Below are 26,657 nucleotides of genomic sequence, written 5' to 3' on the forward strand. Positions count from 1 at the left end.
CTAAATTAGCTGCAACCATTAAACATCAATCGCTTATCTCACATCAACTTTTTGACAGTTATTGCTCTACAATTAAGGCGAGTAATTTTCAGAGTGTTTTACTTATTTTACATACTCACATTTCAAACACTTTAATTATGAGTTTACTTTTATCACATATTTGGACATCCAATTGATGCGTACTTCTAGGATAGCTGAACTCGCCATGCCACTCTGTATGCTATAAGTAAAATATTCAAAAAATTATCTAATCACGTTGCCTATTGAGCATGAGCAGCAGTCAACCGTACACAGTGCGTGTTATGTTGTGTAGTTCAAAAGTGACAGATGTCATTCTTCTTTTCACTTCAATTTTCAATTTATTTTTAATTTTGTTACTCATGCTCATCTTCTATAAAACAGTAAGACACGTAACTTTTGTAGAAACGTTTGATATCTAAGCTTCGAGAATCAAAATATTTAAATTTTGTTTTCAACTTTAAACAGTCGTTAAAGGTTTGGTAACCAAACACGTTTCAGAAAATATAACAAATATTCGTTCATCATGAGTATTCAGTGGACTTTAATTGCTGGATTTCTTTATGTAGAGATTGGCGTCGTACTGCTTCTAGTGCTGCCGGTTGCCAGCCCCAGGAGATGGAATGCTATTTTCAAATCCAGGAAAGTTGTTAACAAAACAGATAAAGTCTTAGGCCCGACAAAATAGCCAAATTTATAAGCTTGATGTGAAAGATGAATGTTGATGTTATATTCTTAGTACAACTTAACAGCTCAATTTATATTCATAGAGTTGGATTTGATATTATCTTGCAGGCTGTGTTCAGTTATACATCTGTGAGGCTTCAAAGTCCTTGGGATTAGTCTGAGGAGGATATCTTTCTTTTTGTTTGTTGAGTATTGTCTTCAGGCCAATCCGGAGCATCCTGAGCCCTCTGAGATCAATAACTAAACTTAGCCACAAAATTAATGTTTCATTTTTTTTCAAGAATAAAGATGTATCTCCTCATCATGCTATAAAAATGCTGACCTCAAAATTCTAATAGTACTTAGGAATATAAAATTGTTTTTTATTATTTGAATCAAAGAATTACCTTTACACTTTTCCTACTAAAAATGTAAGATAATTGAATGTCAAGTAAGACTTGCAAAAATGTAGCACTTTCCATTCTTGTTAAATAAATAACTATATTGTAAGCTATAATATCTAATTAATTGACATTTATAGGTTTTTGCAGGCTTTGCAGAGACAGGCAGGGATGTATTTCCTTATATTATTGGGCATATTGATCTTGTTCCTGCTTGATGCTATCAGGGAAATGCGCAAATATTCACATCAAGGTAAGCATAAATACAACTGTAAAAATGCTTAGTATTTTTAGTATTGAACTTATGAAATTGTATCATCAATTATGATGTTATCTCTAAATGACATCATGCTCTAAATAATATTTATCTTTAATTAGAAACTTGTTTTGGGTTGTATTTTCATTAAGAGTAGTTTACATTTTTGGAAAAATGTAAACTGGTGTTACATTATTTCTTTTAGAATGTAAATTTTGTAGGAACAAGAAATACTGGATTTGAACATATTTTTTTGTAAGCTGTTGAATGATGAACATCAAATAAAATTTATATTAATGAAAACAACAAACCTATAAGTAATAATAAATATACAAAAATATATATATATAATATAAAAATAATAACTCCATAAGTTCAATGCTCAGACTACAGGGTATCCCTAAAATTAAAGATCAATCATTCAGGAGGTGAATGAGGAACCAAAAACAAGAAAAAACTTCATATAAACATAGATCCAACTGTCCTTTGTTTTTCGAGATACAGGGTGTTGAAATTTAAGAAAAAGCAGTTTTTATTTTGAATTTCCAAATAGCTTAAGATTTTTTAACCAAATTTCATACATGAGTTTAGCATATTGATAGGAATAATCCAAAAAATTGGTAGCTTTAATCATTCACTAGTGGCGGAGGTATGGGTGTCATATATCTTTAGTAATAAAAAATTGTAACACTTAATATAATATTTCATTTAAAGTAGTCTATCATATGTGCCAATGTATTCTGCAAATTTTTTGTCTCCTTAATTTGTTGTATTTCAAGTAGTTTAGCCATAAAAAATATTTTTTTGATTAAGGCACTTTTATGTTTATTAAAGATTTTATTGCAGAAATTCAAACTTAAGATAGCTTTTATAAATGTCAAAACACAATTAAAGTCAGATAACAGTTGTGGGCTGCTGCTTTAGCACTATCCAAGATGGACCGCGTAGAGATACAGTCCACTTAGCATCCCTTGACAGAGATCAGAACCACAGTTCGTTATTACTGTGGTATTTATTGACTCCAAACCGTCTCTGCCGTGTATGTATCTGGATTTTCTCTAATGTTTTCAAATCCATTAGTTATTCTTTGCCTCAGTTCATGTACATTATTAATAAACCGTTTATAAACGACGGATTTTAAATGGCCCCAAAGATAAAAATTACACGGACTGAGATCGGGCGACCTAGGAGGCCTGGGTACAGGTCCTCCACGTCCTATCCATTGTCGTTCAAATTTGCGTTCTAATTCTTGTTTAGCAATTAAACTAAAAGGTGCAGGTGCACCATCTTGCATGAACCATATATTAACTTGAATGTTCAAAGGGATGTCTTCAAGTAGTACATGTAATCTATCTCTAAGAAATTCAACATAAATTTCGCCATTTAATCTGTTTTCAAAAAAATGTAATCCAACAAATGAATTGTTAATGATTCCTCTCTAAACTAAACAACTGAACTGTTTTGGTGTTTTTTTGAAAAATTGTTGGGGGTTAGCTTCCATCCATTCATGTATATTATGAAAAATCGTAATACCGTCTCTATTGAATGCGCTACGTTATCAGTAAACAAAATTATTTCACTGAAAGTAGGCATTCGTGCCAATTTGTTTACGAACCATTGATAGAAATTGAGACGTGGACAATCATCGTTTTCGGTCAGTCCTTGGACATATTATACATGATAGACATACATGGAATTTCTGTTAAGAGATTTCCATATTGTAGTTCTTAGCTGGCCCGACACTCCTGAGATGTTTCTGATACTAGTAGAAGGTTCTAATCGAAATGCGTTCAAAATTCTTTCTCCCGTGTTAGCGTTACTTCGAGGCCTACCCCCTCTTCGATGTTGTATTAACTGTCCCGTTTCTCGTAACATTCGATGAAGATTTTGAAAAGATCGTCGGTTTGGTGCGTACCGCCGAGGAAATTTTTCTATATACAATCTTCTTGTTTCTGTAACATTCCCTTGAGCGAGGCCATACATTAAATGCATGGCGACTAATTCGTTAACGATTAAACGATCCATTACTGACAAATAAATTGATATGGTTGAAAAATACACTAACAAATGCTCTCTAATTTCGATGTGTTTACTTCGCTAGTCGAACAAAGCAAAAAATCAAAACAAAGCTTATATGATAACACGGGAACTTGAAGAAATGCTTAGGTATAAGGTAAGCATTCGAGAAGTGCGGTGCATCTTAGATAGTGCTAAAGTAGCCCACAACTATTATCTGACTTTGGTTGTGTTTTGACATTCATAAAAACTATCTTAGGTTTTAATTTCTGCAAAGAAAAAATCGAAGGAAAAGCAATTTCAAATTCTGACATAAAAATGCCCTTAATCAAAAAAATATTCTTTATGGCTAAACTACTTGAAATACAACAAATTAAGGAGACAAAAAATTTGCAGAATACATTGGCACATATGATGGACTACTTTAAACGAAATATTATACTGAGTGTTACAACTTTTTATTACTAAGGATATGTGACACTCATACCTCCGCCACTGGTAGACAGTGACATTTGGACCTGTGTTTATAAGAACTTTTTTTCTTGTTTTTGGTTCCTCATTCATCTTCCGAACGATTGATCTCGACTTTAGGGGCACCCTGTGTAACGATTTCTACCTTATTAAAATGTTACTCCCATAACGAACCTATCTTTTAGAAATCGAAGAACATGGCCATTCCCACCTTGATAAAGAAATGCAGGGTAGTATGAGGCTTTTCCGAGCCCAGCGAAATTTCTATATTTCAGGTTTCACTTTATTCTTAGCTTTGGTATGTCTTGAACCTCTTTAATAACTCAGAATGTCACTTTTTCAATTTCTGCAGGTTATCAGACGCTTGGTTATTCTTATCTCCTCCCAGGCGGCTTTACTTGCTCAATCGGCCGCCTCCATGGCTCAAGCACAAAGCGCCACTAATGCCGCTAGGAGCCTTTTGGCCAAGAGCGGTGAAATTCAGCAGAACAACACCAATGAAGCCCATGATAAGGAGGTACATAATAAAGTGTTACTTTTAAACTTTTTTCAGTTATTTGTTTGGTTTTAGGTCAGTGAATTGAAGGAAGCAATTAAGAGCCTTGAAGATGAGTTAGCTTTAGAAGCAAAAGATAAACAAGCACTCAAGACTCAGGCCGATAATTTGGCTAAGGAATATGATCGACTCGCTGAAGAAAACATTAAACTACAGAAAAAAATTACTATTGGAGCAGGTGATAATAAGAAAGATGAGTAGTTTTATTTGAGATTTATAGTATTAAGTATTTAATAATACTCCAAACAATCTTTATCGTGCTTTGTAATTTTTCAAAAACTCAGAAGATGATATATGCACTTTATATTTTTGGAGATTGTTAACGGTGATAGAAGGTCTAACGAAAGTTCATTGCTTGAAATAGATTGATTTTATTTTTAATTCTAGTGTGTGTTAAGAATTTATTACTTTTTTCCTAAAATATATTACTTTTTGAAATGCCTTTCAATTCACATTAAACAACTTTAAAAACGTTTATTATTAAAAAACATTTTTATTATCATTGCCACCAAAAACTAACTGAAAAACTCTTATCTAAAGCCGTAACATGATGCCACCACTTCTGCGGAATAAACAGCATTTCTCCCGGCTGCAATAAACATTTGTATTATCATTGCCACCAAAAACTAACTGAAAAACTCTTATCTAAAGCCGTAACATGATGCCACCACTTCTGCGGAATAAACAGCATTTCTCCCGGCTGCAATAAACATTTGTACATTTTTGCTTTGTGGAAGTCTGGAAATTTATCGTGAGGCTTCAATGGATCCACTTGGGCAGTATTTGATAACATTTTCTCTTCATGAGGGTAGAGATAAGGGGTATCTTCAGGGGAAAATAACAGCAGGCGTTTAGTGCCGTAAACCTGCAGAAATTAGGGTATTAAATAAGTCCTACTTAAATTTATATATACTATAGAAACCTGTGCTAAAATATTATTTTTGGGATCCTGATGCAGTGGCGAAACTGTGCCTTTAGGCCCTAACCACGCGTTTATATCTGGTTCAGAAGAGTCTACATAATTTAAACTGCAGCAGCAATAGTCTGGAACTCGAATATCCTCTCTAAGTTCTGTAATCTGTAGTTTAAACTGGCACGTTAAAAAGCACTAGAGGGAAAATATTTGAAGAATGACCTGGTCAAACAGGTTGTGCTGGGCTAAATATCCAATTTTCCCACTTTCATATAAATAATGATGACTAATAAAATCCTTTAAAGTCATTAATTTCTGAGACCAATTCTCGTCTGTATAATGAGAGCCAATTTCAATGGGCACAGTGCGACTTCCTGCCACATTTAACAGATAGTTGACATCTAGCCATTTGGTTGAAGCTGGCCAGTGAGACATGCAGCCTGAATGGATTATTATATTTAAATTATGTCAATGTACAAAAACAGCTCCAATCTGGGTAAAATTACCTGTAAGTTTAACTGGTATTTGTGGTATAAAAAAAATCTTGTTAAAAGTCTCCATTGAAGGAAGTTTTAAAGTTTCGACATTCACTCCACTTAATTCATTAAATTCTTGATCTAACTCCATATCATCATCATCATGAAGTTTCCTTTTTAAATTTTCTGCAGGACCTTGTTAAATGATACATAATAGAAGAAGGAAAAAGTAATGTTTAGAAGAAATTAATAAATTACACACCTTGTAATTGAATTTCCAAACAATTAAGCTGAACCTGCAGATATTTGGCACTCTCATTTAATAGTTCAGGGTTTTCTTTAATTGGTGCTCCAAGCAGCAGCCCCATATCCACAGCTTTAAGGCTGCACTGTATTATATCAACAGTTAACCTATCACAATCACAAAGTATGAATATTGTTTTTAGGTATGATGCAACTGTATAGTTTTGCCTGGTTATTACAGGTATAGTGCTCCAATGACCTGAAATGTGATACAGTCTCTCAAAAAGAAAACTAGTTTGAGTTGAGCAATTTTGATAAGTTACCCAAGAAGCATCCAAGAAATTGTTATTGCTTACCAGTGTTTAGCTCATCATGGATATAATCTAAAATGCAGTCGACCTCGAAGAAGCGGTCTTTCCAAGATATGTTTGCACCTGTATTTGTGCTTGGATGTTGCAAATCGAAACAAATTTTGAGGCATTTTTCGAACGTGAGCAAAAAATCGCAATTGAAGTTTTCTTTTCTGATATTGATTGGGTTTTGTGCAAGTTTTGTTATATGCTGGATCACAGATTCTTTATTTGGTAGGCTCATTTATTATTAATTTGTTAAAAATTAAAATGATTTCAAATCAAAATAAAACTTATTAAAAATGATCTAAACATAAAATAACCTAATTTTCCACCATTTTCAAAAAGGGTATTTCAAATGGTGCATAACATTGTAGGAGGTGTTATCAGGAGTTAGAGGATTTACCAAATAACACAGTTGTTTTTGTTTATTAATACCTTGCTTTCTAGGATTTTTCTCAAGTTCTACTCATTCCTGCAAATTTTTGAATTGACTTAAACATTTTCACAGTTGTAGATAAAACACTGAAGGACAAACACATCGGCACTACAGAGAGGATGTGTCATAATTCATTTTTCTTTAAAAACTCGTCAAACTATATGCAGCCCCTCATGGGTCAGAAATTAGTCAAGAAGGTTTTCGGTGAAATAAACCCCGCTGAACTCCACAATACCATGTCTATAAAACTCAATTTTTGGGTTTTTGAGTAGATGAGCTGATTAGGCAAAGACCCTGAATTCTTCCAACCTCACCTGACTTGGTAACGGGACTTTTACGATTGCAAAGGAAGCACCAGCACCAAATGCTATGTGCCAAATAATACCAATAATTTGGACTCTGTACTTTGCGCCTCGACCGATCAAAATAATTTAATTAATTTTAAACTTCTTTCTGTATAATTACCAGTATCCTATTCTCTGCGTATTTTATCAGTTATCGTTTGTGTATTGAGAACAAGGAGTGTAGACGATGGTGAATTCTAGAATTCTGAATTATTATCAAAGAATTTTTCCCAAAGCAATGTGACAACACCGCGATCATCTTTCAAACGCCAAGACCTACCACAACACAACAACACTCAACAATTAATCAGTTTCCTACTTGTAACTAAATGTCCTAGTTTCCTCTAATTTCTTAGCTCCCCGGTTTAATTCCCGGACCTCTTCCGCTGTTAAATTGATCCCAAATTGACATTGTATAGTAATTTGGGAATCATATAACTGCATTTCTTGCTCTAACGTTACAATACTCATCGAATCTTCCAAATACTATGGCTCGCCTAAATAACGAAAGGAAATAGGCCTATCAACAGATTGTAATCTTTTTAAGGTTTGAATGTGTATTTGGGTAGAAAACCTGAGAATCTAATAGGTAAGCTTGACTTCGTAACAACAACGCAACATTAATGATTTATTACATACTAAGCAGATAAGCTGTTTCCTTCCATATGGCTTTTTCTTTACTTTATGAGTCCTAGGAAAGTGTTGAATACATCATAAACCGCATTTATCTGATTCCTTGCGTAATTCTCTAAACAGGAATATGAATACATATTGTTGTCATCTAAGAGAGTTCAACGAATTTTTAGATACAGATGTAATGGGTCATAATAACAAATCACTCCTCATATGTAACCTTCAACCAGCCAAGTTTTTAGAATTTTAATGAAAACTGATATATTCTAATAATGTGACAAAGCAGCTAAATATTTACAAAAACTCTAAATATACAAGAATCAATTTCTTTGATGTCTGTCCTTACCTTACCATGTACCTAAACATGAATAGGTACAATGTGCCCCTAATTTGTTATACATATAAGGACTTCTTGATTGCCACAGAAATCCATCCAAGAGAACTACAGGGCAACATTTATCATTGTGAAATGTTTCCAGAAATTCTTTGTATTTACAGATAGTAGATATTATATTTCGAACATTAATAATATGTCTTTCCAAACTAGAAATATTTCAAAAAAGTTGAGACTTTTTGAGTATTTAAGTCCCAGTATCTATAACATATTTCATTTCTAAATCACATAGTTCGACAAAGTCAATACTGATGTTGCTTCTAGGAGGCTGGATCTTTAGAGATGCAAAGTTGTTTAAAAGGGGAAAATTTTAGTTATGAAAAATTCATATCCATAATTTTAGAAAATTGAATAAATGTGAAACTGCATTTTGATTTTATGCTGTAATTCTTGAATAAAATTCAAAGTGTCATTTCAAATAAAACATTGATAGGGCAGTTAAGTATGTACATGTGTGTTAAATTTATTCAAATAAGTATGAGTAATAGGTACCTACTTAATGTATTATAATATTTACTAATAACAGTCTGTGAATCTTTCAAAGTACTAATCTGGCAAAGTCAAGAAGATACTAGTGTGTCTTAACTTTCTATAAGATAAGTAACTACTTATTTACCCAAACATTGTTATTTTTGTTAGTCAGTTTGTATGGTAAGTATATAGTATGTTCCAATTCATGGGAATGTATGAGGATCTTCTAAACGATAAGAAATACCGCATCAATTAAATTAAAAGAAATATGAACAATTTAATACTCATTTAGAATCTACTTTATCCATGGATTTGTGAGAGACCCTCCAGCTGATTATTGCAGTAAAAAACCAATGTAGAATGTAGGGTTTCAGGCCTCATCTATTTCTCACTTCCTCACGCAGTTGTCATCTCAGTGTTATTGTCTTATGGTACGTTTTTCTAAGTGGCTTTTCCAGGTTAGCTTGTTCACCTCTAAGTACTTAGGCCCCTGTGCTTCAGGTTCCTCTGGCCTCAGTAGTAGAGGTTACTTGTACGGCGCAGGTTTTTTAGATTCTGTATCCGTCTTTCTTTTGCTAAAAAGGGCAATCTCGGTCTTGCCAGGATTAATAGACAGTCCTCTCGGTATACCATTACTCTATTGTCCTACAAGCAATTTGCATATTTCAAATACCAGTTAATATCTCACAAGTGGAAGTAAATTAAAGTAAAATACTAATGATACACGGATTCTTCTTAGAACTTTTTATCGTTTATTTAAACTGTAAGGTTTTATTACGTGTAGTTTTACATAAGCACTTAAGCCTATCAAAACAAGTTACACGCACTTCTGGAATAGTAATGATTTTGAAATTATATTGTATTATTATCATTCTAAGCTTCAACTTCATCAGGTGATCATTTACATTCCTATATACTGAATCATTTCTTGCAATTTTTTTTATTGTTACAATTCCCAAAATATCTATATATATGATAAGTAATAAACCAAATTGCTTGATCTGGTTCCGTTATTATATATTCCGTTATGCCAACAAGACTATTTCATAGAGTAAACAGTGAGTCGTAATAAGTGGCGACTCATTAGAATCTGTGGTAGGAGTGTTATTAGCAAATTAAATAATAAGGCAATACCGGAGTTCATTCATCTTCCTACAATTAGATGATCTTTTTTCAGATTTAAGAATTTAGGCAACTTCCAGGCAGAGCTCCAATTGCTATCCGTTATGTACAAGTTCAATTTCCAATCAATTGTATTGTTGGTTAAACCGAGCTTCCACAGGCAAATTTTTGCTTATGTTGGTCTGGGCGTATAAATGCCGTAATAAGTGACAAGGCAAGTGAGTGGTGGTCCCAGTATTAGAAGGCATATTGTTAAATTCTTTAACGCATTTCAGGTTGAATTCCAGGACGCACTACGGAGCTAAAGTCTCTAATTTAAAGTACGTATTACCGATAATTAGTTTTTAACTGAGAAGACTGAACAGAGCCCGTCCACGACTATCGTGGCCAAAGTATATTTTTGTAATTCTCACATGCTTCTTGCCGATTATATTTTTTAACCCGCCTAAAGGAAGATGGTAGGCCCGTCATCTCAAATAAGCAAGATCCTCGTAGGCCTACTTTTCATGACGTTAATGTTCTACGCTTACATGGACTATAATCTATACGTTCGAATCAAAAACTTCCCAATAAGAAAGCCCCTTGACAAAGATAATACCACTAGAGTCGAGTACAAAGATATCACTTGGGTGGAGTGTGCTATTAATCCCCTTTGCGAGGTGACGGTTAAAGCTCTCCTCCTTGACCACACCAATTACTACCTTCTAGCCCCCTTAGTGACCATAGCAGACAATTTCATACACATCTCCGAAATATCCTTTATAACTCCAAATTCCATAAGTTTCTTCCACGTCTTCGTGGCAATTGTCAGCGCTAAGTGCGTGTCCAGCGGCAATTTGGCGTATAGACGTATTGGAGTGGCCTTGTTCGAGCTTCGGACATGGCTAGATGACTGGGACGGATATGTAGCACGGGTGCGCAAACACATTAAAGGAGAACGTTCGGAAATCGGCACTTCCGGTTATTATATTGATGGCATCTGCGACGCTTTGGGTTGTACAGCTTTGGTAATAGGAATCCTGATCTTCTTCCGGAACAATCCGCCCCGCAGGGGCTACATGCAACTACCCACAAACGTCGAAGACAACTTGTATTGCGGCAAAGTAGTGGCGATGAAAAAGGTACTAAAGAAGCTGGGTTTCTTCGTAATTCAGCTGATTATTAGTTCGGCCGCCTGGAACAGGTACATAGCTCTTTATCAAGATTTGCTAGAGCGACCCACTACCAATGTGATCGAATTGCAGCATCAAAACGAGGTTTTGACCGACTCTTTCTTCTACAGCATATGTTGGCTCTGGCGGGTGGTCAATGTCCACAATATGTTGCACTGCCTACTGCTGGCAATATTCTGCGATAAGTTGTGGGAGTTTTTGTGTTTCCTGCAATATGTGGGCTATGGGATTCTCTTTTCCGTCATTTGCGCCACTGAGCTGCACTTTATCGAGGCCAAGAACTATGTTTTCAATAAGATAACTGATGCGAACGAGGTTAAATAGAGGGCTGATTTTTTTAGGATGAGTTGTTGAAAAGACTGATGAAAATAGAGGGTATGGAATGTTTGTTTTTGCAGGATCCGAGGGTGATGAGTGCCTGTTTTAATATAATATTCTTATATTTTTTGAATGTTGCTTATCATATATTTTTATCCTTGGGTAACAGTATTTAAGTTTACAAGTGTCTAAACTGCCCCTGCTCATTTTAATTTCAATACGGCTAGGCCAGTTTCGTTGTTTCCCCATATACCCTGTAACAGATCTCTTATGCTTTAACAGATTTCTTTCTAAAGATAAAATAATGTAAATATTGTTGAGGAGGCCTTCATTGTTGTCAAGTTTTTGGCTGTTAAAAATGAGATTGTTTAATCCTTAAATATTTACTGGCATGTAAATGTGCCAATTTAAGGTCACTATTAAATATACTGTACTATAAAAGAATCGATTATTTTTGTTTAAAAATTATATTTTTTCAGAATTCTAGACGCTTTAACAATATTTAAAATAACAATAGTCCCATATGTTTGGGAAAAAGAGGCCAATCAAATACAAATGTTTTTTTTTCTCTATTAAATTGGAATCTTATATCCAAGATGTCCAACAATAATTATTACTACCAGAAACGCCCGGCATTTTCCACGTTCTTCCTATTTAAGCTCAGAAGTACTTAGTTCGATTGGCCAATATTTCCCATTCAATGGCAAATGATTTAAATAGAGAATAAGCTTACATCGTTATCAAAGTAGGTACCTAAAATATCCTATTTTATTCAATCGGAAAACACTTGGTGAAGGAGATATAGCAAAAGGTGAAGTCATATTGCTACTAAATGAAATGGGAGTATTCTTATTTAATAAGGTTTCTCTGTACATACGAGTAGTAAAGTGGCAAATGCTCTATTCCATTTTATATTTCCGACGGTGCTTTAATTATTTATATATGCTTATTTCAAGTGAATAGAGTAATTAATTTTGTTCATAATTTGTGGTGTGATTTTATTATAAATATAAAGATGATTTTTATATACTTGCAATGAATTTTTCTTAATCACTTAATCGATTTATTACATCCATGAAAATGTGAATGACCTTTTATGCGGCTCTCAACAAAAGTGAAAAATTATTACTAGCTCCTCGTTCTTTCTTCGCAGAAATATACAGGGCATTGTCTTATAAAGTTGCATTTTATAATAAAGGTATAGGTAACTCAAAACTTTTTTAATGGCCGTACACAAGCCGACAAGGCTACAATAACAACTTTTCTAAACATTACAATCGAGTAATAATAATATAACATCATTAAAACTCTGATCACCTTGTATAGTAATGAAAACGAATCCAATATATTTGGATTCCTACTTCAGAATCATAATTCGCACACGAACCTGGAGGGTTATAAAGCATTCCAAAACTACACCTAAAACCATTTTAAACGAAATTGCCTTGGCGTTCAATAGTGACAGTTACCTTTCACTTTTATCCGACTTAACCTCACTCTTTTTATTTACGACTCCTCATTGTATTTGTTTTAAATTTTCACTGTTTTTAGCATAAAAATGTTTGTAGTACAAGAAAACCAACAGGAACCTATAGAATTTAAGCTGTTCTTGTCAATATCAGATCAGCTACTTGTTGTCAACTCAAAGAATGCATGCCTAAAAATAGTTGATATACCTGAGCCTCCCACAAAAGAAAGTACCCCAAAAGGCCCAATGAAGGTAACTTTTTGATAGTAAGACTCTCTTTGTATTAAGTAGGTATAGTCACATGTAGTTTAGTAAGAATAAAATAACAACTATTAAATTTTAGCCACCAAAAGAAGAGACCCGAACTATAAATTGCCTGGAATTCTCTGCAGATCAACAATATATAGCAATTTCCTCCGAAAACAAGCAACTCCTAATCTTTAACACTGATTTCCAAATAGTTAAAAATATTGTTTTATCTCGAGTGGCGAGTAAGGTTGGTTTTTCTCTGTGCAATGACATTTTAGTTACGGATCGTACAGGAGACGTCTATCTCTACAAAATGGGTGATAAATTCAATGTACCAACTCTCATATTAGGACATTTGAGTGTTATTTCTGACATGTTAATAACGGACTGTGGCAATTACATTATAACCAGTGACAGAGATGAGAAAATTAGAGTGTCACATTTTCCAAATGCCTACAATATTGCAACTTATTGTTTGGGCCATACAGAGTTTGTCTCAGCATTAAAATTAATAAATAAGAGTAAAGTTCTTTTGTCTGCCTCAGGTGATGGAACCATTAGAATGTGGGATTACTTACAAGGAAAACAGGTTGGTTAAGGGATTATAAATCAGGAATAGTGAAAAACTTTAATTTCTCTAGGTTAACTTAATTGATACTAAGGATTTGGTTGATAAAAGTTTGCTGGAAAAGTTTGTTAATCAAATGGATGCTGAGAATGTAGACATATTGGCATTGCCAGTTACGAACATTCAAACTCAAGAAAATGAAGATTTTATTCATTTAGTTGTAAGTTTGTATACTGTTGATAAATTATTTTTATATAAAATTATGTCCAAGACCTTAGAATTTATGCATATAAATACCTTAGAGATAGGACTTCAAGGGTGTTGTTATAGTTTACATAGTAAGCTCTATATTTTATCAAATAAGTTCAGTGTTTTTGAGTTTAAAAACAATGATTTAAGAGAAAAGCACTATGGAGCGATAGAGGAAATGTTGCTCAAATATAGGGATTTATTTTCTTTAACTGGTAATGATGTTACATTGTGGTACAAGAGGAAATATGATAATATACAAGAGTATTTCGAAAGAAAGAGACTTAGGTTGGAGTCCAAATAAAACATTTTCAGAGAAATAAAATTTTTTTTATGACCTGAACGAAACTGCCTAACTGCCTTTTTATTGCTGTAGTAGTTATATTCATATAACTATGTATTTACTTAAATAGGTGTCACAAGTATTTACATAGAGTTGCATACAACAACAATGCAGCAGCTCAAATGTGGTGGTTTTCTAATATGTCCGACGTCAAAAACTTGTTTAGGCAACTTATTTATTCCTAAATAGAATATCAAAAGCTTAAATTTAGATCTGCTTTCTGATTATGCAAGAAAACTAAACAAAGAAAATATCAATTTCATTTTCTGTTTTACCAATTTTATCTTCACATCACATAAAATATAACAACTAAGCTTTAACCTCTCTCACAAATAATGTCAACCACACTAGGTTCCATAAGCACAGGCTCCAAACATCTATGCACTGTTGATCCCAAAATTTCATCCAAGAGAAAGTGTACCAAATTCTCATCGGCCACAAACCGCCAAAGATACAACTGCAAATAGTGCGTGTCTACCTGAATTTGTTGCAGCCCATATTTGCTAAAAGTTTTCAGTCTGACGCACTCCATGAAAGTCTTTAAACTAATTTTTATAATCCCTGTTAAGATTGATACTTTACTGAACTCAACTGGAGAAAAAATATCAATTCTCTCGCTGAATAGTTTATGCATATTAGAGACTAAAGTTGAGTCTAAATGGCTTGGAGTGTAACTGGACCAGTTGGATTTGTATTGAACTTTTGACACTGAGATACTATGCGTTTTTCTGCTGGAGTCACTGCTATTTCCGGTAGTAGTGCCTTGGTCTTCATAAAGAAGACCCACAGTGGTATCTATGGCTGAAATATCTTCAACCACTCGCTTCATTACAGCTCGGACTGTGCGAGGTTCAATTGTATGCAACCAATCTCGTGTTTCTACGCTCTTCCTTAACATTTGTGAGCAATTATGCCCTTGAAGCCTCACATAGTAGTTGAGCAAGTGCTGTGCAGATTCCTGCATTGCAGTGGCGATTTCAGCTTCTCCAGTTAGACCTACAGTATTTGAAGATTTTTTGTGTCCTGCCAGGAATATTTCATCTGTTTTTGAAAGCAAGTAGTGCATGCTGCCACCTTTGAAATCTAGACAAAACTTGGAAAGTAGCAATATGAAGGTAGGGGGTACTTTTGAGTCTAACAAGTTCTCAGAACAAGAACTCCTGATAGAGGCTGTAATATGGTGGAGGAAACAAACCACTAAACCTTCTCTGACATTGTCAGTACAGAAACCATCTTTAAATTGGATTTTCTTTGCAAATGTTATCTCAGGGTTTATGAATGCTACTAAATCTTGGAGAACGCCCTTCATTTTCTCAACTACAGTTACAGTAATCGAGCCCAACAGCTCACTTAAATTTTTTGAGGAGTCATCCTGACTCATCAATTTTGCAGAGGTCAGTGTTTGTTTTACTTTCCCTAATGTGTCTGCCAGAGCTAACTTCAATATGTGCAAATGTGCTTTGCACTGCTTTCGTCCAGCATTAACAATCACCTCCACAGCTTTGTCAGTAAAATTTACATCTTTTGACAACTTACTTGTACTAATTTTTAAGAAAAACTGGTCAAGGGATTGGACCAAGATGATTGTATCTGCAATTTCTTGTTCAGAGTCTACTTTGCTGCGCAACAGGTCAAAATACCTGCCCATATTGTCTTGCACAAAAGATTCCAATTCTATTGCAGCAAAGTTCTCAAAAATTTCACTATTTTCTGTACTTTCCAAAATTAGTCTGTTAATAAACATGTCATGGAATGAGGCAACTATGAGGCACAGATCGGAAAGGAAGCCTGCACATCCAAGATCAATGAATTCTGCAATATTCCTCTGCTCACTCTCATCTTTTAAGAGCACCATATGGTCTCCAAGGCGTTTCTCTGCACAATTCAAAAACTCCATACACAACTTCTTGGCAGGTTCCTGAAGATGCAGTAAAAGATCTACACATTCAGCAAGTTCTTTAGTGGAAGTACTTGTGTTACAAAACTGTTTCCTTAACTCTATCTTCAGCTCACTTAAGATCACCTCACAATCTCCTTTAATGCCCTGAAAAGCAGGCATATCTCCATACTGCTGCAGTACCCGCTGAGCATGCAAATAGTCCTGTGTGGCCTGAATGTAGTTCTTTTCTTCCATTCGACTTTTCAATGTAGCTGGGAGTTTGAATAGAAACTGCAGACGTTGCAATAATGAGTGAATCCCACTTAAGTGACTGATTTTGTCTCTGGTTTGTTTCAAGTTCGAATTTATTTTGTCAGAAAAGGAAGTAATAGTCTCCATGTTGGTCATCAGAAGATCCATCTCATCTTCCATTTCTTTGAAATCATTCTTCATTTTTTTTATGGTGTCAGTAGCAGAGATGAATTTATTATAATTTTCATAAACTAAGGTTTGCATGTCAGAATGTAAAGTCTGGGTATCCTTAACCACTTCAGTTTCATGGTCCATTATCTGGCGTAGGGTGCTCTCTCTAAATAGTCGATCTAGGTATAAGTTGGGATTAAAGTTGGGACCGTTCAGGTCCAAGGGGTTTGAGTTTTTTTCTGCCATTGTCGTTGGAGGGGATTTGATACTTAAGGTTGAATGAATAGTTGACGCTACATTTATAACGAGGTTGTTTATGATAAATGGAATATAATTATGTGTGTTTCTTACTATTTTCTGATTATTTGCTATTAAACTCTAAAATAAATTATTATGAAAAATAGCCATAAGTCATTAAAAAAAAATTTTTTTATTTAATTTTTTTCATTCAACTTTGACGTTTTGTTTTTGATTGTCTATTTGATGTCAACGTTCAGCTAATGTCGGACTTAAGAAGTTAGTTTGTTAATTCCTCCTGTGCGATCGTTCGGTGTAAATAGAACAACACCGTTATCAAAATTGAAAATAATAGCGAATATATTATATCTACAGACACTGAATATTTAATTAAAATATACATTTAAAAATCTTAATATTTTCATGTATGTATGTTCCGCGTTCAGTGTCGTATATTAGAGCAGCCAAGTGCGTTTGGTTTCTAACTTCACACTATTAAATACACGTGCTTTGCATTCCCCTACCTTTTCAAACTTCGCAACGGAAACTTAACCCAACTTTTACAGTCGTGTTCGTGTTTGCGGTTTTGGCATTCGTTTATTTTCTCTTCTTTAGCAAGAACTTTTACTTTGCACCTCAGTGAAGCACTTCACAGGGCAGAGAGGTAGCATTATAAAGTTATCATTCAGTCAATAATTTCTCCAACCTAGAAACCATGGTAAGAATTCTCAAATCTTTAAACTGCCATGCTTTAATCAACCCCAAAATCTCTCTCAGGCGGAAGAAGTCAATCCCAAAGCTTACCCCCTCGCGGACGCCATTCTCACTACTAAAATTCTTAATTTGGTACAACAAGCAATGAGCTATAAGCAACTGCGTAAGGGTGCCAATGAGGTAACCAAGACTTTGAACCGAGGCATTGCTGAATTCATAGTGATGGCTGCTGATGCGGAACCGATAGAAATTCTGATGCATTTACCCTTGTTGTGTGAGGACAAGAACGTGCCATATGTGTTTGTGAGATCCAAGCAGGCTTTGGGGCGAGCATGTGGGGTGTCGAGATCTGTGATCTCTTGCAGTATTACAGTACATGATGGCTCTCAATTGAAACCACAGATCATAACAATTCAGAAGGAGATTGAAAAATTGCTAGTTTAGGTTTGTTTTGTATGTGTTTCTGTATCTAAAACTCATAAAAACACAATTTTTTTAGAAAAAAATGGGGTTCATATGATTTTAAGATATAGGAATTATTTTCCATTTTGTCTGTAACAATTATTATTTTTTCTAATTAAAGAGTTGAGTAATCATTGGATGTTTATTTACTCCACTGTATATCTAGGGTTAGACTGGGCATCTCTCCTACTTCTAAATGTTAGTAAGGAATACACCATTAAAACTCATATTTTATTGAAACTGTCCTCATGTCCACGTGAATTCTGTTGTTTTTTACCATGTTACATGAAAACTTGATAGACTTTTGATAGTCTTTCCTTCAATTTTCTTTATTAAGAATTAAATTCGTTATAAAATTATTTATTATCTAATTATGCAAAAAAATAGGTACTTAATAAACATAAAAATAAAATTTGAGAAAATTGATTAAACTTTAGGCAACCCTGCAACAATGGCGCTTTCAATGCCTAAATGATTTTCACCTCTGAGAATTTTAAATGTGCCTAAAAGACAATATTTACAAATCCCAACTCTCAGCATTTATACATTTTTTTACCTTTGTCTCCCCAGTCAGAATTCCAGGAATTAGCCACTAGCCAATAGGGCACGTTTTTCTCAATACCCCATCCTAAAATCCTTATAGCGTGGCCCCCCAAAAATCCACCACTAACATGCTGATATACTCCTGAAAAAAAAAACGCAAAATTAGGGTTCTTCGAAGTTTCTTAGGGCGACCTTGTACCGTTCTTATAATTCAGGAAGTCTGCATAAACAGAAAAGGCACCTTCTACAGGCCCATTTGTTGAAATTTCAGTCTGAATTTGTTCAACTCTGCTGGAAATTGAGTAAGATTTTGAACCAAATTGCTTATCTTTGACATAATCGATCGTATAGTATGATTCACATTGATGGACACATTTGGGGGTTTTATTGTCATCTCCTGTGCAGGGAGGCCGCGTACCATTAACATGGTGTTCACAAGGGGCGATTTCATAAGGTCTGCAGCCCTAAAAATCATCCATAAATTATTTAAAATTTAGTAACAAAGAAAGCAATTAAGTATATACTTGATAGGAATTGTAACTTCCTCCAGACACAATCCCTTTCCGAACCCAGTAGTTAAAAGCTGCCCCCGGGAAGCCGCCATTGCAGCCCATGCCACAAGTGTAGCAGCATGAAACCAAGTCATCTGACGAAAAACGGAAGTGGGTTTTGCCTTGAGTATGGATGCACACTCGGTCAGACATTACTTCAACTGCTCCAAAAGCCTGTTATATTATTTCCTTGAGTTTTTTAAATCTACAAGAGAAACAGGGACTTTTATTGTTAAAAATTACCCAACATGATCCGCATGATCCTTGATCTCTAATTTCCTTGATTGTCGGACAATAAGACCACTTAATTCGCGCATCGAAGGACGTAGGAATTTGAACGTTTTCGAGATTGTGAATATGTACTGGAGGCAAATAGTTCTTGTGTTCAGGGAGGACACCCATAAGGCCTTTGAAGTACTCTATAGGGATATGCGGATTAAAGTTTCTTCCTGCCTGTTAATGAGGAAATCTAAAGGATAGTGGTCATGTAATGTACATATTTTAAAAACTTACAGTCCATGTAGAATTTTGTTGGTTAATATACTGGATGAAATCGTCTGATACAGGATGCAGTTCTGCATAGGTGACTCCTAGGACTAGGCAACTTGCTAGTAGTTTGAGGAGCATGTTCTAAACCAGAATTTGTGTGAACTGAATTCAATTTGTTCAAAGGACAATGATTGTGGCTGTTTTTCGCCAGACAAATGTAATAATAAACGATAAGTTAACGTCGCCGTTGAATTATCTTACACAAGCTTTAAGAGATTTATTTATGGACATTATGAATATAATTCCAACTGAACTTTCTTATCGCTGTTAAGTTAGAAAATGGGCTTTATTATTGTTATTGCGTGTGGAGAAACAAAACTTTTATTTGTTTTGCGACTATGCATAAGTATAGATTATTGCTGATTTGACTAATGACCCACACCGTGTTCATTTATTTCTCCAACTATAGAGGGTGTTTCAGAATTGCACGGCACTATTTGAGGTATGTATTCTGTAGTACAAAATAAAGAAAAAAGGTTATATAAGGCTGTGTCTGATTTCGATTGGTAGCAGAGTTATAAGGTTTTAAAAGCTAAGAAAAAAATAGGTTTTTATTTTATATAGACAGAGTTTTCAAATTTTATATGCATGTGAGCTTTCATAAAGAAAGCCATATGGGGTTACTTATCAACTTATTTAATGTACATGCAAAAAACATGTTGTCCCATAATATTGTAACTTATCGTTGGACATGTGCGGAATGTCACAGGCACCTACTGGTGCCCCATTGTAAATTAGAAATGGACTAAACTTGTACTAGTCAAAATAGATCATTCGTGGTAAAGATAAAGGTCTGTTTATCATCTCGCCTAAAAACATATGGAGGTGCGAATAAGACGATTAAGGGATGTAAGCGTGGGAAGAATGTGGAAGATATGGTGACAGGCTTTTGGAAGAAAAGCAGATGCACCCGGGGTGACTCTCACGCATCAAAAAGGGAGCCATTCAATTCCCGATTCTAGAGAAATAAAGAAGTACCGCCTAAACTTGTGTTTTTGTTTCTCTACAAGTTAGGGAACTTCTGACATGCATATTGGGTAGCAGATGCTGCTTAATACGAGAGTAGATTGCCTCTAATTACTATACAGGGTAGTATATTTTCTGAGGCTTTGATCAATAAAACCTTTTAGAAATATTTGCTCATATGCCACTGATGCATTTTAATGCTTTTCTTAAATTCTATTTCTTTTGATTTTTAGTCGAATTCTATTCAGGTAATTAATTTATAAATTCAATAAAATCTATGGACCCCTGGGTCTTCGGATTTTTTTTCGGAATTTTGTGATTCTTCTATCCTTTTCACTCTATTTTTTAAAAACTGAATAGATTTTGATAAAAAATCAAGAGACATCAAATTTAGGTAATAGATTGAAGATTAAGAAAAATATTAAAATTCACCAGTGGCGGATGAGTAAATTTTTTTAAAGAATTTTATGGACTAAGACTTAAAAAAATACACTACCCTGTATAGTAGTTGGAGGCAATACACTCTCGTATTAAGCGGGATCTGTTATTCAATACGCATATAAAATTAGGTAGCAGAGTTACAGGGTGTTAAAAGTTAGGAAAAATCAACATTTTTTGAACTTTTAACGCTTTGTAACTGCGCTACCCATCGAGGCCGCACACAAATTTATATGAGCTTTCTCTTTATTTTGTACTAGAGAATACATATCTCAAATAGTGCCGTACAATTCTGAAACATCTTATATAATTGGAGAACTATTTTCTTAAATATAAATTCAAATTATCGTCTAAATATAGCAGCACTAGTCATGATGCTATAGATACGTATGCTTTGTCGAGATAAAAGAAGAATAATCAAAATTATTACTGTATTGATAAAATACACTCTGAAATATTTATGCCTGACTTTGCTTACCAGATAAAGCACCAACACAGTTTTGTTTATGAACAACAACAATGAACTTAAATAAATGTTTTTGGCCTTAACAACAAACAAATCAATACATTCGTGCTGTTGGGGGGATTGTGCGTCATCTTTAAAATGAAACCGTATCAGAGGTGGATCTGAAAATTTCTCCTTTTTGGGCATCAAATATGCAACGCATCTTTGACTTTTTGGTGCAGCAAACGCTGTTTATTGAGGTACAGGATGTTAGGTTCAGAATTTCTAAAAATTGTACTTCACAGCTATTCCAGTTTTCGAGACATTAAATTTAAATTTTGAACGTACATTACGACTGTTAGAATTTATACAATCAATTAAGTATACCAGTAGGTAGTGTTATCAGCGGAAGCTAACGTCACATAGATGAAGGAGATCTTTATTCCGCAGGACAACAATTTAATTATTTATCAATACAACTAGTTTAAGATTTACAACTTATTATATTAAAGCTTGAAATTACATTTAATAACTGACACAAGAACAATGAATATCAAAACATTAGACGATTTCCCAATCGCTCAAAGATGAGTCATTATTCGAAGAGCGACGCCTTTCGTTTCTAACTATTGGAATGCTTTTTGAAACACTTCTACTTCCACTGACCTCTGCATTATTGCTCAATTGGATGTTATTCACATTCCAATCATTTGGTAGGGTGAGGACTGGGAAAAATGTAATTTCGTTATAATGTGTTGTTTTAAAAACACTAAAGCAATCATTACCATGCGTTTCTAGAGATTCAGTTTTATTCCCTTTATTCTTTGTTGTAGTTTTAGGAGACAAATCCAAGCTTTTTAGTAAGTCATCAACAGCTATTCTAGACTCTTTAACCTTAGCGCTTTGAGTAGGAATTTCCTGGTTTAAACATATGTTCAGTTTATCAATTTTTAAAACGTCTGTCAATAAGATTTTTTCCTTCTCTTTGAGTTCCCTTTCGAAGGTTTCAGGGCTTTTCACCTCGGGTAAATCGCCCACTATACTCAATGTCATTAAAGTTGGTCTGAAATTTATCAATAGGTATATTCAATGCTCATCCCAACACTCAGTAGGTTACTTAGTTACTCACTTAGTAAAATTGACATCCTCAGGCCTTATTTCAGCCTTTAATTCAGGTGAAAGTTTCTTATGATTTACTTTACGTTTGCCTTTTTTGCTAAAGAGAATGCTGTCATCAAACTCTTGATTGCTTATTTCGTCGAAGGATTTATAATCTTCTTTCGCTTCTTCGGCGTTCGACACTGGGACATCGAGCGCAATTTCAATGTCTGTTTTCTCGTTTACTATTAAATGTTATAATAAAAAAAATTAATATTTATTGGACAATTGACAATAGTCAACATGACACAATAAGTACCATTTAGTCAACTGTTATAGATTCGAATAATGTAATGTAATTGTCTCAACTTAAGGTGTGAAAGCTATAATTTAAAGAATACTTGATCAATTTATTTACTTGTGACAGCATTGCAAAGCTTATTTCTTTGCATTTTTTTAAAACAACTTTTAAAAACTGAAGTTTGCAAAAATTGGAAATTTACTTGATTTAGAGAATAAAGTTGAACATAAAATAATGAAAAATGTTGGAAATATTTGCTGATCAAAATTTACATATAAAAAGTAACTGAACATAATATATTAATCACACCTGTAAACTTATTTGCCTGTTTAAATGAATTATTGTTATTTTTTCAATTTAATAAAGACATCATGGAATCTGGACAAAAACTTCAACAGCCCAATAAAGAATACAACCACAACTTCTATTTAAACTTACCAGAAACATCTCCCTCAGCAAGATAAGAGATTCTCAACAAGCTCCTCTCTTCCTCCAAAACAAACAACTCATCTTTATAAGTAGCAATATCCAAGATACTAAAATCCACACAAAAGTTTCAAATAACTTATCAGAATATCTCTTTTACCTCCTTAAATTATTAACAGTGGCCAACACACTCATACTAGCAGGATCCAAAACATACACAACGTCACTGCTATAAGTCACTAGCAAATTATCACAGAACTCCTGCACTTCTCCAAATGAGGCCTCTTTTTGAGGCTTTAACTGTTGCAGTGCTTTTGAAATGGGATTTAACAATGGCACTTGCATGCAATCTTTACACAGTAAATCCTAAAATTCTTATTAAACACTTTTGCTAATAAAAAACAAGTAACTTTACTTTGAAGAGCAATGTCTTTTGTACTTCTCCCTCTAAGTTTGATATCCAAATGCGAAGCCCTGGTCTCATGCAATAAAGGGTTAAGTCACTGGGTTTAAATCCTTGTTGGTGGATTAAACCTCCAAATTTCCCCAAACTTTAAGTTTGTCAAACTCAATGAAAATATATTTAATAAAGAATTAAATAGACCTACACTTTCCTATCTTTTTTCCCCACTTGGCAAACTTTCCATTTGTCTGAATGGTGGCAAATGATACTGCGAAAGGTGGTGGATACCAGCAAGTGCTGCTGACGATAACTTAATTGAACTACCTCATAAGATTCATTAAGAATTTCTATTGATTTGCACACGTGCTGCAAGCAATATAATGTCATCTAGGTTTTTTCTTCTTCTGTAATCTCACCATATAAAAATCAATTTCAGTTAAAACTATGCTGCCCCTCTTGTCCCCAGAGAATAGTTTCATGCCATTTTTGGACCATTCGAGAGCAGTTATTGGAGATTTATGCAGATCCAACACTGTATATCTTTCAACCTGAGTAAGTAACAAAGAATTACTTTCCACAAGACAGTGGAATCAGACACTTACTTGCTTTGGCTTAGGCTTTAAATCATCAGGTAATGTTTCAGGGGGAGATTTAGGAATTTGGAAAATTGTTATACCTCCCATTTTATTGCCTGAAGCCACCATGTAATCCACAGTGGACACTGCTTTGATATATGTTATGGGAGAGCTGGAATTCTTTACAACAACATAGCCCCAATGTGCTAAAAGCAAACAAATTGCTTTACCTCACATCGAAGACGTTGGAGATCATTCCTCTTGCGATTGTACCAGAAAATAATGCCGAAATTCGTCCCAAGGACAAGAAAATCGGATAGAGCATCGACACACGTTAGTTTTATGTCTTGAGAAAAGATCCCTCCGCTTTTAGTTGGTAATTTGTCAAATAAAGTTGTTAAAGGAGCCCATTCTCTTAAAATCTTCGCGTTTTGACATTCAGCCATAGTCTCTAGGGTATAGTAAAGTGAATGGTGTGGTTCCCAGGATTTTAAGTGGGATGAAATTGCATAGTACTTGAAATGTAGTACTTTGGGAAGTACTAAACTCAGCGGAATATATGAAGATAAACAATCGTTTTTTAAATGATTATTTCTCTAATTTATAGAATTACTGTCACTGTGACTTCTGTCAGAAATAACAAAAGACAGAGAATTCTCATCAGAGTTACACTTTTCCTGCTCTCAAATATCGATAATTTAGCGATAAACCTTACAACAAACATATTGCGATGAGATATTTCATAAACCACGCACTGTATTTATGCTTTTTCCATTCACTTACTCACAGGTGACCCGCCGAAAGTTAAGATTACCCTAAACCAACCATTTTTATTCCTCCCAGTAACTTTGCCAGCAAGATCATTTTAATTGAAACAACATTCGAGCGGAACATTGGTTATCTTGCCGGTAGTTACCAGGAGTTTGAAAAACCGATCATTAAATATATAGAAAATGTTCAGTGCCGTGTCATGATGTCAAAAAACCAAATCCGACCGATATATCGACCATATTTCTGACAATTTCCCATAATCTCTTTTTCTTTATCCCACCTTCCAGATTTTTCTGTCGGAGAGGTTAGATTGTACTATATCGATTATACACAGGATGTCCCGAAAGCAAGTTGCGTTCGTAATATATTCCACGACTAAGAATTAGGCAAGAAGTTCATGTACCCATAAATCCACACACTTCTCATTTCCGACATACAGGGTGTCAAAACTGTAAATGGTTTAAAATGTTTTCTTTATTACGCCAAGAGTTTCTGAGATATTTAGCCAGGAGATTATGGCAATCCACAGGGTATTGTTAAGGTCGCGCCTCTTATTGTTCTCCCTTACTTTTTTGTGGCTTTAATCGTTTCTTCTTAAAATTCTAAAATCCTTGCTCAATTTAGAAAATCTTTCGACCTCTTGCGTTGTATGCGTATCTCGCATCGTCTTTCAACTATTTTCAAAAATACCAAGGAGTATTTACAATTTTCTCTTAAGACGCGCGAAGGTTTAGTACGTCTCCATTTGGAGATAAAGAAGTTGTAAGGAGATATGAGGGGAGTTTCTTCTATCAAATATGGCTTAACAAAGCTGTTCTTAAGTAGGAAAATTTAATTCCCTCTTCAAAAACTTCATGCATTAAAAATGGACAATTAACTATGCAGAAGACGAAGACGATCACTAGTGAAGATTCAAAGTGTCTGTAATTGATCGTTTTATTGCTGTCATATTGCAATAATTTAGTTTGTACTTTTTCACATTATTTGTTTTTTTAGAAGGAATTTATCTTAAATAATTATCTTAAGGGATTAATTGCTCTGGTGGGTGATCAATTATTTATTGTAAAAGTATTAAATGTCATTTGTTCTATTGAAAATATTCGTAAGAGAGATTTCGACATCGGTGACGAGGTACCAGACAAACGCACACGGAGAATTATGGACCATCCATTATAGAAGAGCTTTAAAATAGATTTGTTTAATTATGACATATATACAAGAAATTAGATTTTTTAGATAATATAAAGCTGGATTGTCGGCATTTTCGAGAAGTTGAGTAAAAGGTATGCGTGGAATTTATAATGCATATGAAGAGTTTTATAGGCGATACATGAGGTTTGTTGAAGGCTTATGCAGTGAATAAAATAAAACAGATCTCTTCAGAAACTTGACAATAATCTCGTGGTAACAAAACTTTGAAATAGTGTTTAATAGAATTAGAAACAGTTCAAAAATCGCGGAGCTTGGAAGAAAGTTTCGTAATTTCTTTTTTTGATTGAGATTATTTATTTACAAATTTTCATTCTCAACTGCACAAAGTGTTATTACACATTTTGCTGAAGTCTACTGAAGATTTGTAATTCAGTTAAGTATTCGACATTATTTAAAACATCAAAAGACGTGCAGGCAACTACAGAACGTTCAAAACTTCTTTGAAAAGAATAATCGGATCCATAATTTTCAAAAAGTGCCCTGAGAACTCTTGTTGAGCCATTTTCAAAAAATTTTCACCTTGATGGA

General features: G+C 34.3%; 8 protein-coding genes across 9 annotated transcripts; 4 read left to right on the forward strand and 4 right to left on the reverse strand.

Moving 5' to 3' along the window:
- Nucleotides 1–404: 404 nt before the first annotated feature.
- LOC136418255 (B-cell receptor-associated protein 31) lies at nt 405–4,739 on the forward strand. The gene is made up of 5 exons (XM_066404278.1): nt 405–658; nt 1,224–1,338; nt 4,014–4,126; nt 4,181–4,345; nt 4,400–4,739. Exons 1-5 carry the CDS (start codon nt 545–547, stop codon nt 4,583–4,585), a joined length of 693 nt encoding a protein of 230 aa, XP_066260375.1. The 5' UTR covers nt 405–544; the 3' UTR covers nt 4,586–4,739.
- A 118-nt stretch (nt 4,740–4,857) lies between these two features.
- Nucleotides 4,858–6,701, reverse strand: JMJD5 (Jumonji domain containing 5). Its single transcript, XM_066404273.1, has 6 exons — nt 6,373–6,701; nt 6,036–6,275; nt 5,804–5,968; nt 5,520–5,737; nt 5,307–5,462; nt 4,858–5,249 (listed from the first exon to the last, which is right to left on the reverse strand). Exons 1-6 carry the CDS (start codon nt 6,608–6,610, stop codon nt 4,995–4,997), a joined length of 1,272 nt encoding a protein of 423 aa, XP_066260370.1. The 5' UTR covers nt 6,611–6,701; the 3' UTR covers nt 4,858–4,994.
- Nucleotides 6,702–7,401: 700 nt separating this feature from the next.
- Nucleotides 7,402–12,288, forward strand: Cpes (Ceramide phosphoethanolamine synthase). Of its 2 annotated transcripts, none has more exons than XM_066404117.1 (3): nt 7,402–7,738; nt 9,825–9,987; nt 10,045–12,288. In XM_066404117.1, the coding sequence occupies exon 3, from the start codon at nt 10,225–10,227 to the stop codon at nt 11,263–11,265; it is 1,041 nt and encodes a 346-aa protein (XP_066260214.1). In that variant the 5' UTR covers nt 7,402–7,738; nt 9,825–9,987; nt 10,045–10,224; the 3' UTR covers nt 11,266–12,288. The 2 variants fall into 2 exon arrangements, with proteins under 2 accessions (XP_066260214.1, XP_066260215.1); XM_066404118.1 differs by lacking the exon at nt 7,402–7,738 and adding an exon at nt 9,024–9,105.
- Nucleotides 12,289–12,743: 455 nt separating this feature from the next.
- On the forward strand, nt 12,744–14,112 carry wuho (tRNA (guanine-N(7)-)-methyltransferase non-catalytic subunit wuho). The gene is made up of 3 exons (XM_066404108.1): nt 12,744–12,979; nt 13,071–13,565; nt 13,618–14,112. The coding sequence occupies exons 1-3, from the start codon at nt 12,818–12,820 to the stop codon at nt 14,095–14,097; spliced, it is 1,137 nt and encodes a 378-aa protein (XP_066260205.1). The 5' UTR covers nt 12,744–12,817; the 3' UTR covers nt 14,098–14,112.
- Nucleotides 14,113–14,167: 55 nt separating this feature from the next.
- On the reverse strand, nt 14,168–16,771 carry Vps51 (vacuolar protein sorting 51). Its single transcript, XM_066404107.1, has one exon. The coding sequence runs from the start codon at nt 16,682–16,684 to the stop codon at nt 14,453–14,455; it is 2,232 nt and encodes a 743-aa protein (XP_066260204.1). The 5' UTR covers nt 16,685–16,771; the 3' UTR covers nt 14,168–14,452.
- Nucleotides 16,772–17,236: 465 nt separating this feature from the next.
- Nucleotides 17,237–17,982, forward strand: hoip (NHP2-like protein 1 hoip). Its single transcript, XM_066404110.1, has 2 exons — nt 17,237–17,393; nt 17,453–17,982. The coding sequence occupies exons 1-2, from the start codon at nt 17,391–17,393 to the stop codon at nt 17,831–17,833; spliced, it is 384 nt and encodes a 127-aa protein (XP_066260207.1). The 5' UTR covers nt 17,237–17,390; the 3' UTR covers nt 17,834–17,982.
- A 213-nt stretch (nt 17,983–18,195) lies between these two features.
- CtsB (Cathepsin B) lies at nt 18,196–19,914 on the reverse strand. Its single transcript, XM_066404109.1, has 6 exons — nt 19,459–19,914; nt 19,189–19,398; nt 18,919–19,119; nt 18,594–18,858; nt 18,408–18,536; nt 18,196–18,354 (listed from the first exon to the last, which is right to left on the reverse strand). The coding sequence occupies exons 1-6, from the start codon at nt 19,570–19,572 to the stop codon at nt 18,278–18,280; spliced, it is 996 nt and encodes a 331-aa protein (XP_066260206.1). The 5' UTR covers nt 19,573–19,914; the 3' UTR covers nt 18,196–18,277.
- Nucleotides 19,915–21,817: 1,903 nt separating this feature from the next.
- LOC136418214 (WD repeat-containing protein CG11141) lies at nt 21,818–24,760 on the reverse strand. The gene is made up of 10 exons (XM_066404204.1): nt 24,377–24,760; nt 24,174–24,326; nt 23,988–24,119; nt 23,777–23,937; nt 23,584–23,719; nt 23,329–23,534; nt 23,181–23,278; nt 22,473–22,686; nt 22,129–22,406; nt 21,818–22,068 (listed from the first exon to the last, which is right to left on the reverse strand). Exons 1-10 carry the CDS (start codon nt 24,590–24,592, stop codon nt 21,905–21,907), a joined length of 1,758 nt encoding a protein of 585 aa, XP_066260301.1. The 5' UTR covers nt 24,593–24,760; the 3' UTR covers nt 21,818–21,904.
- Nucleotides 24,761–26,657: the final 1,897 nt, after the last annotated feature.

This window comes from Euwallacea similis, chromosome 33 (genome assembly GCF_039881205.1).
Source record: "Euwallacea similis isolate ESF13 chromosome 33, ESF131.1, whole genome shotgun sequence".
Lineage (NCBI taxonomy): Eukaryota > Metazoa > Arthropoda > Insecta > Coleoptera > Curculionidae > Euwallacea > Euwallacea similis.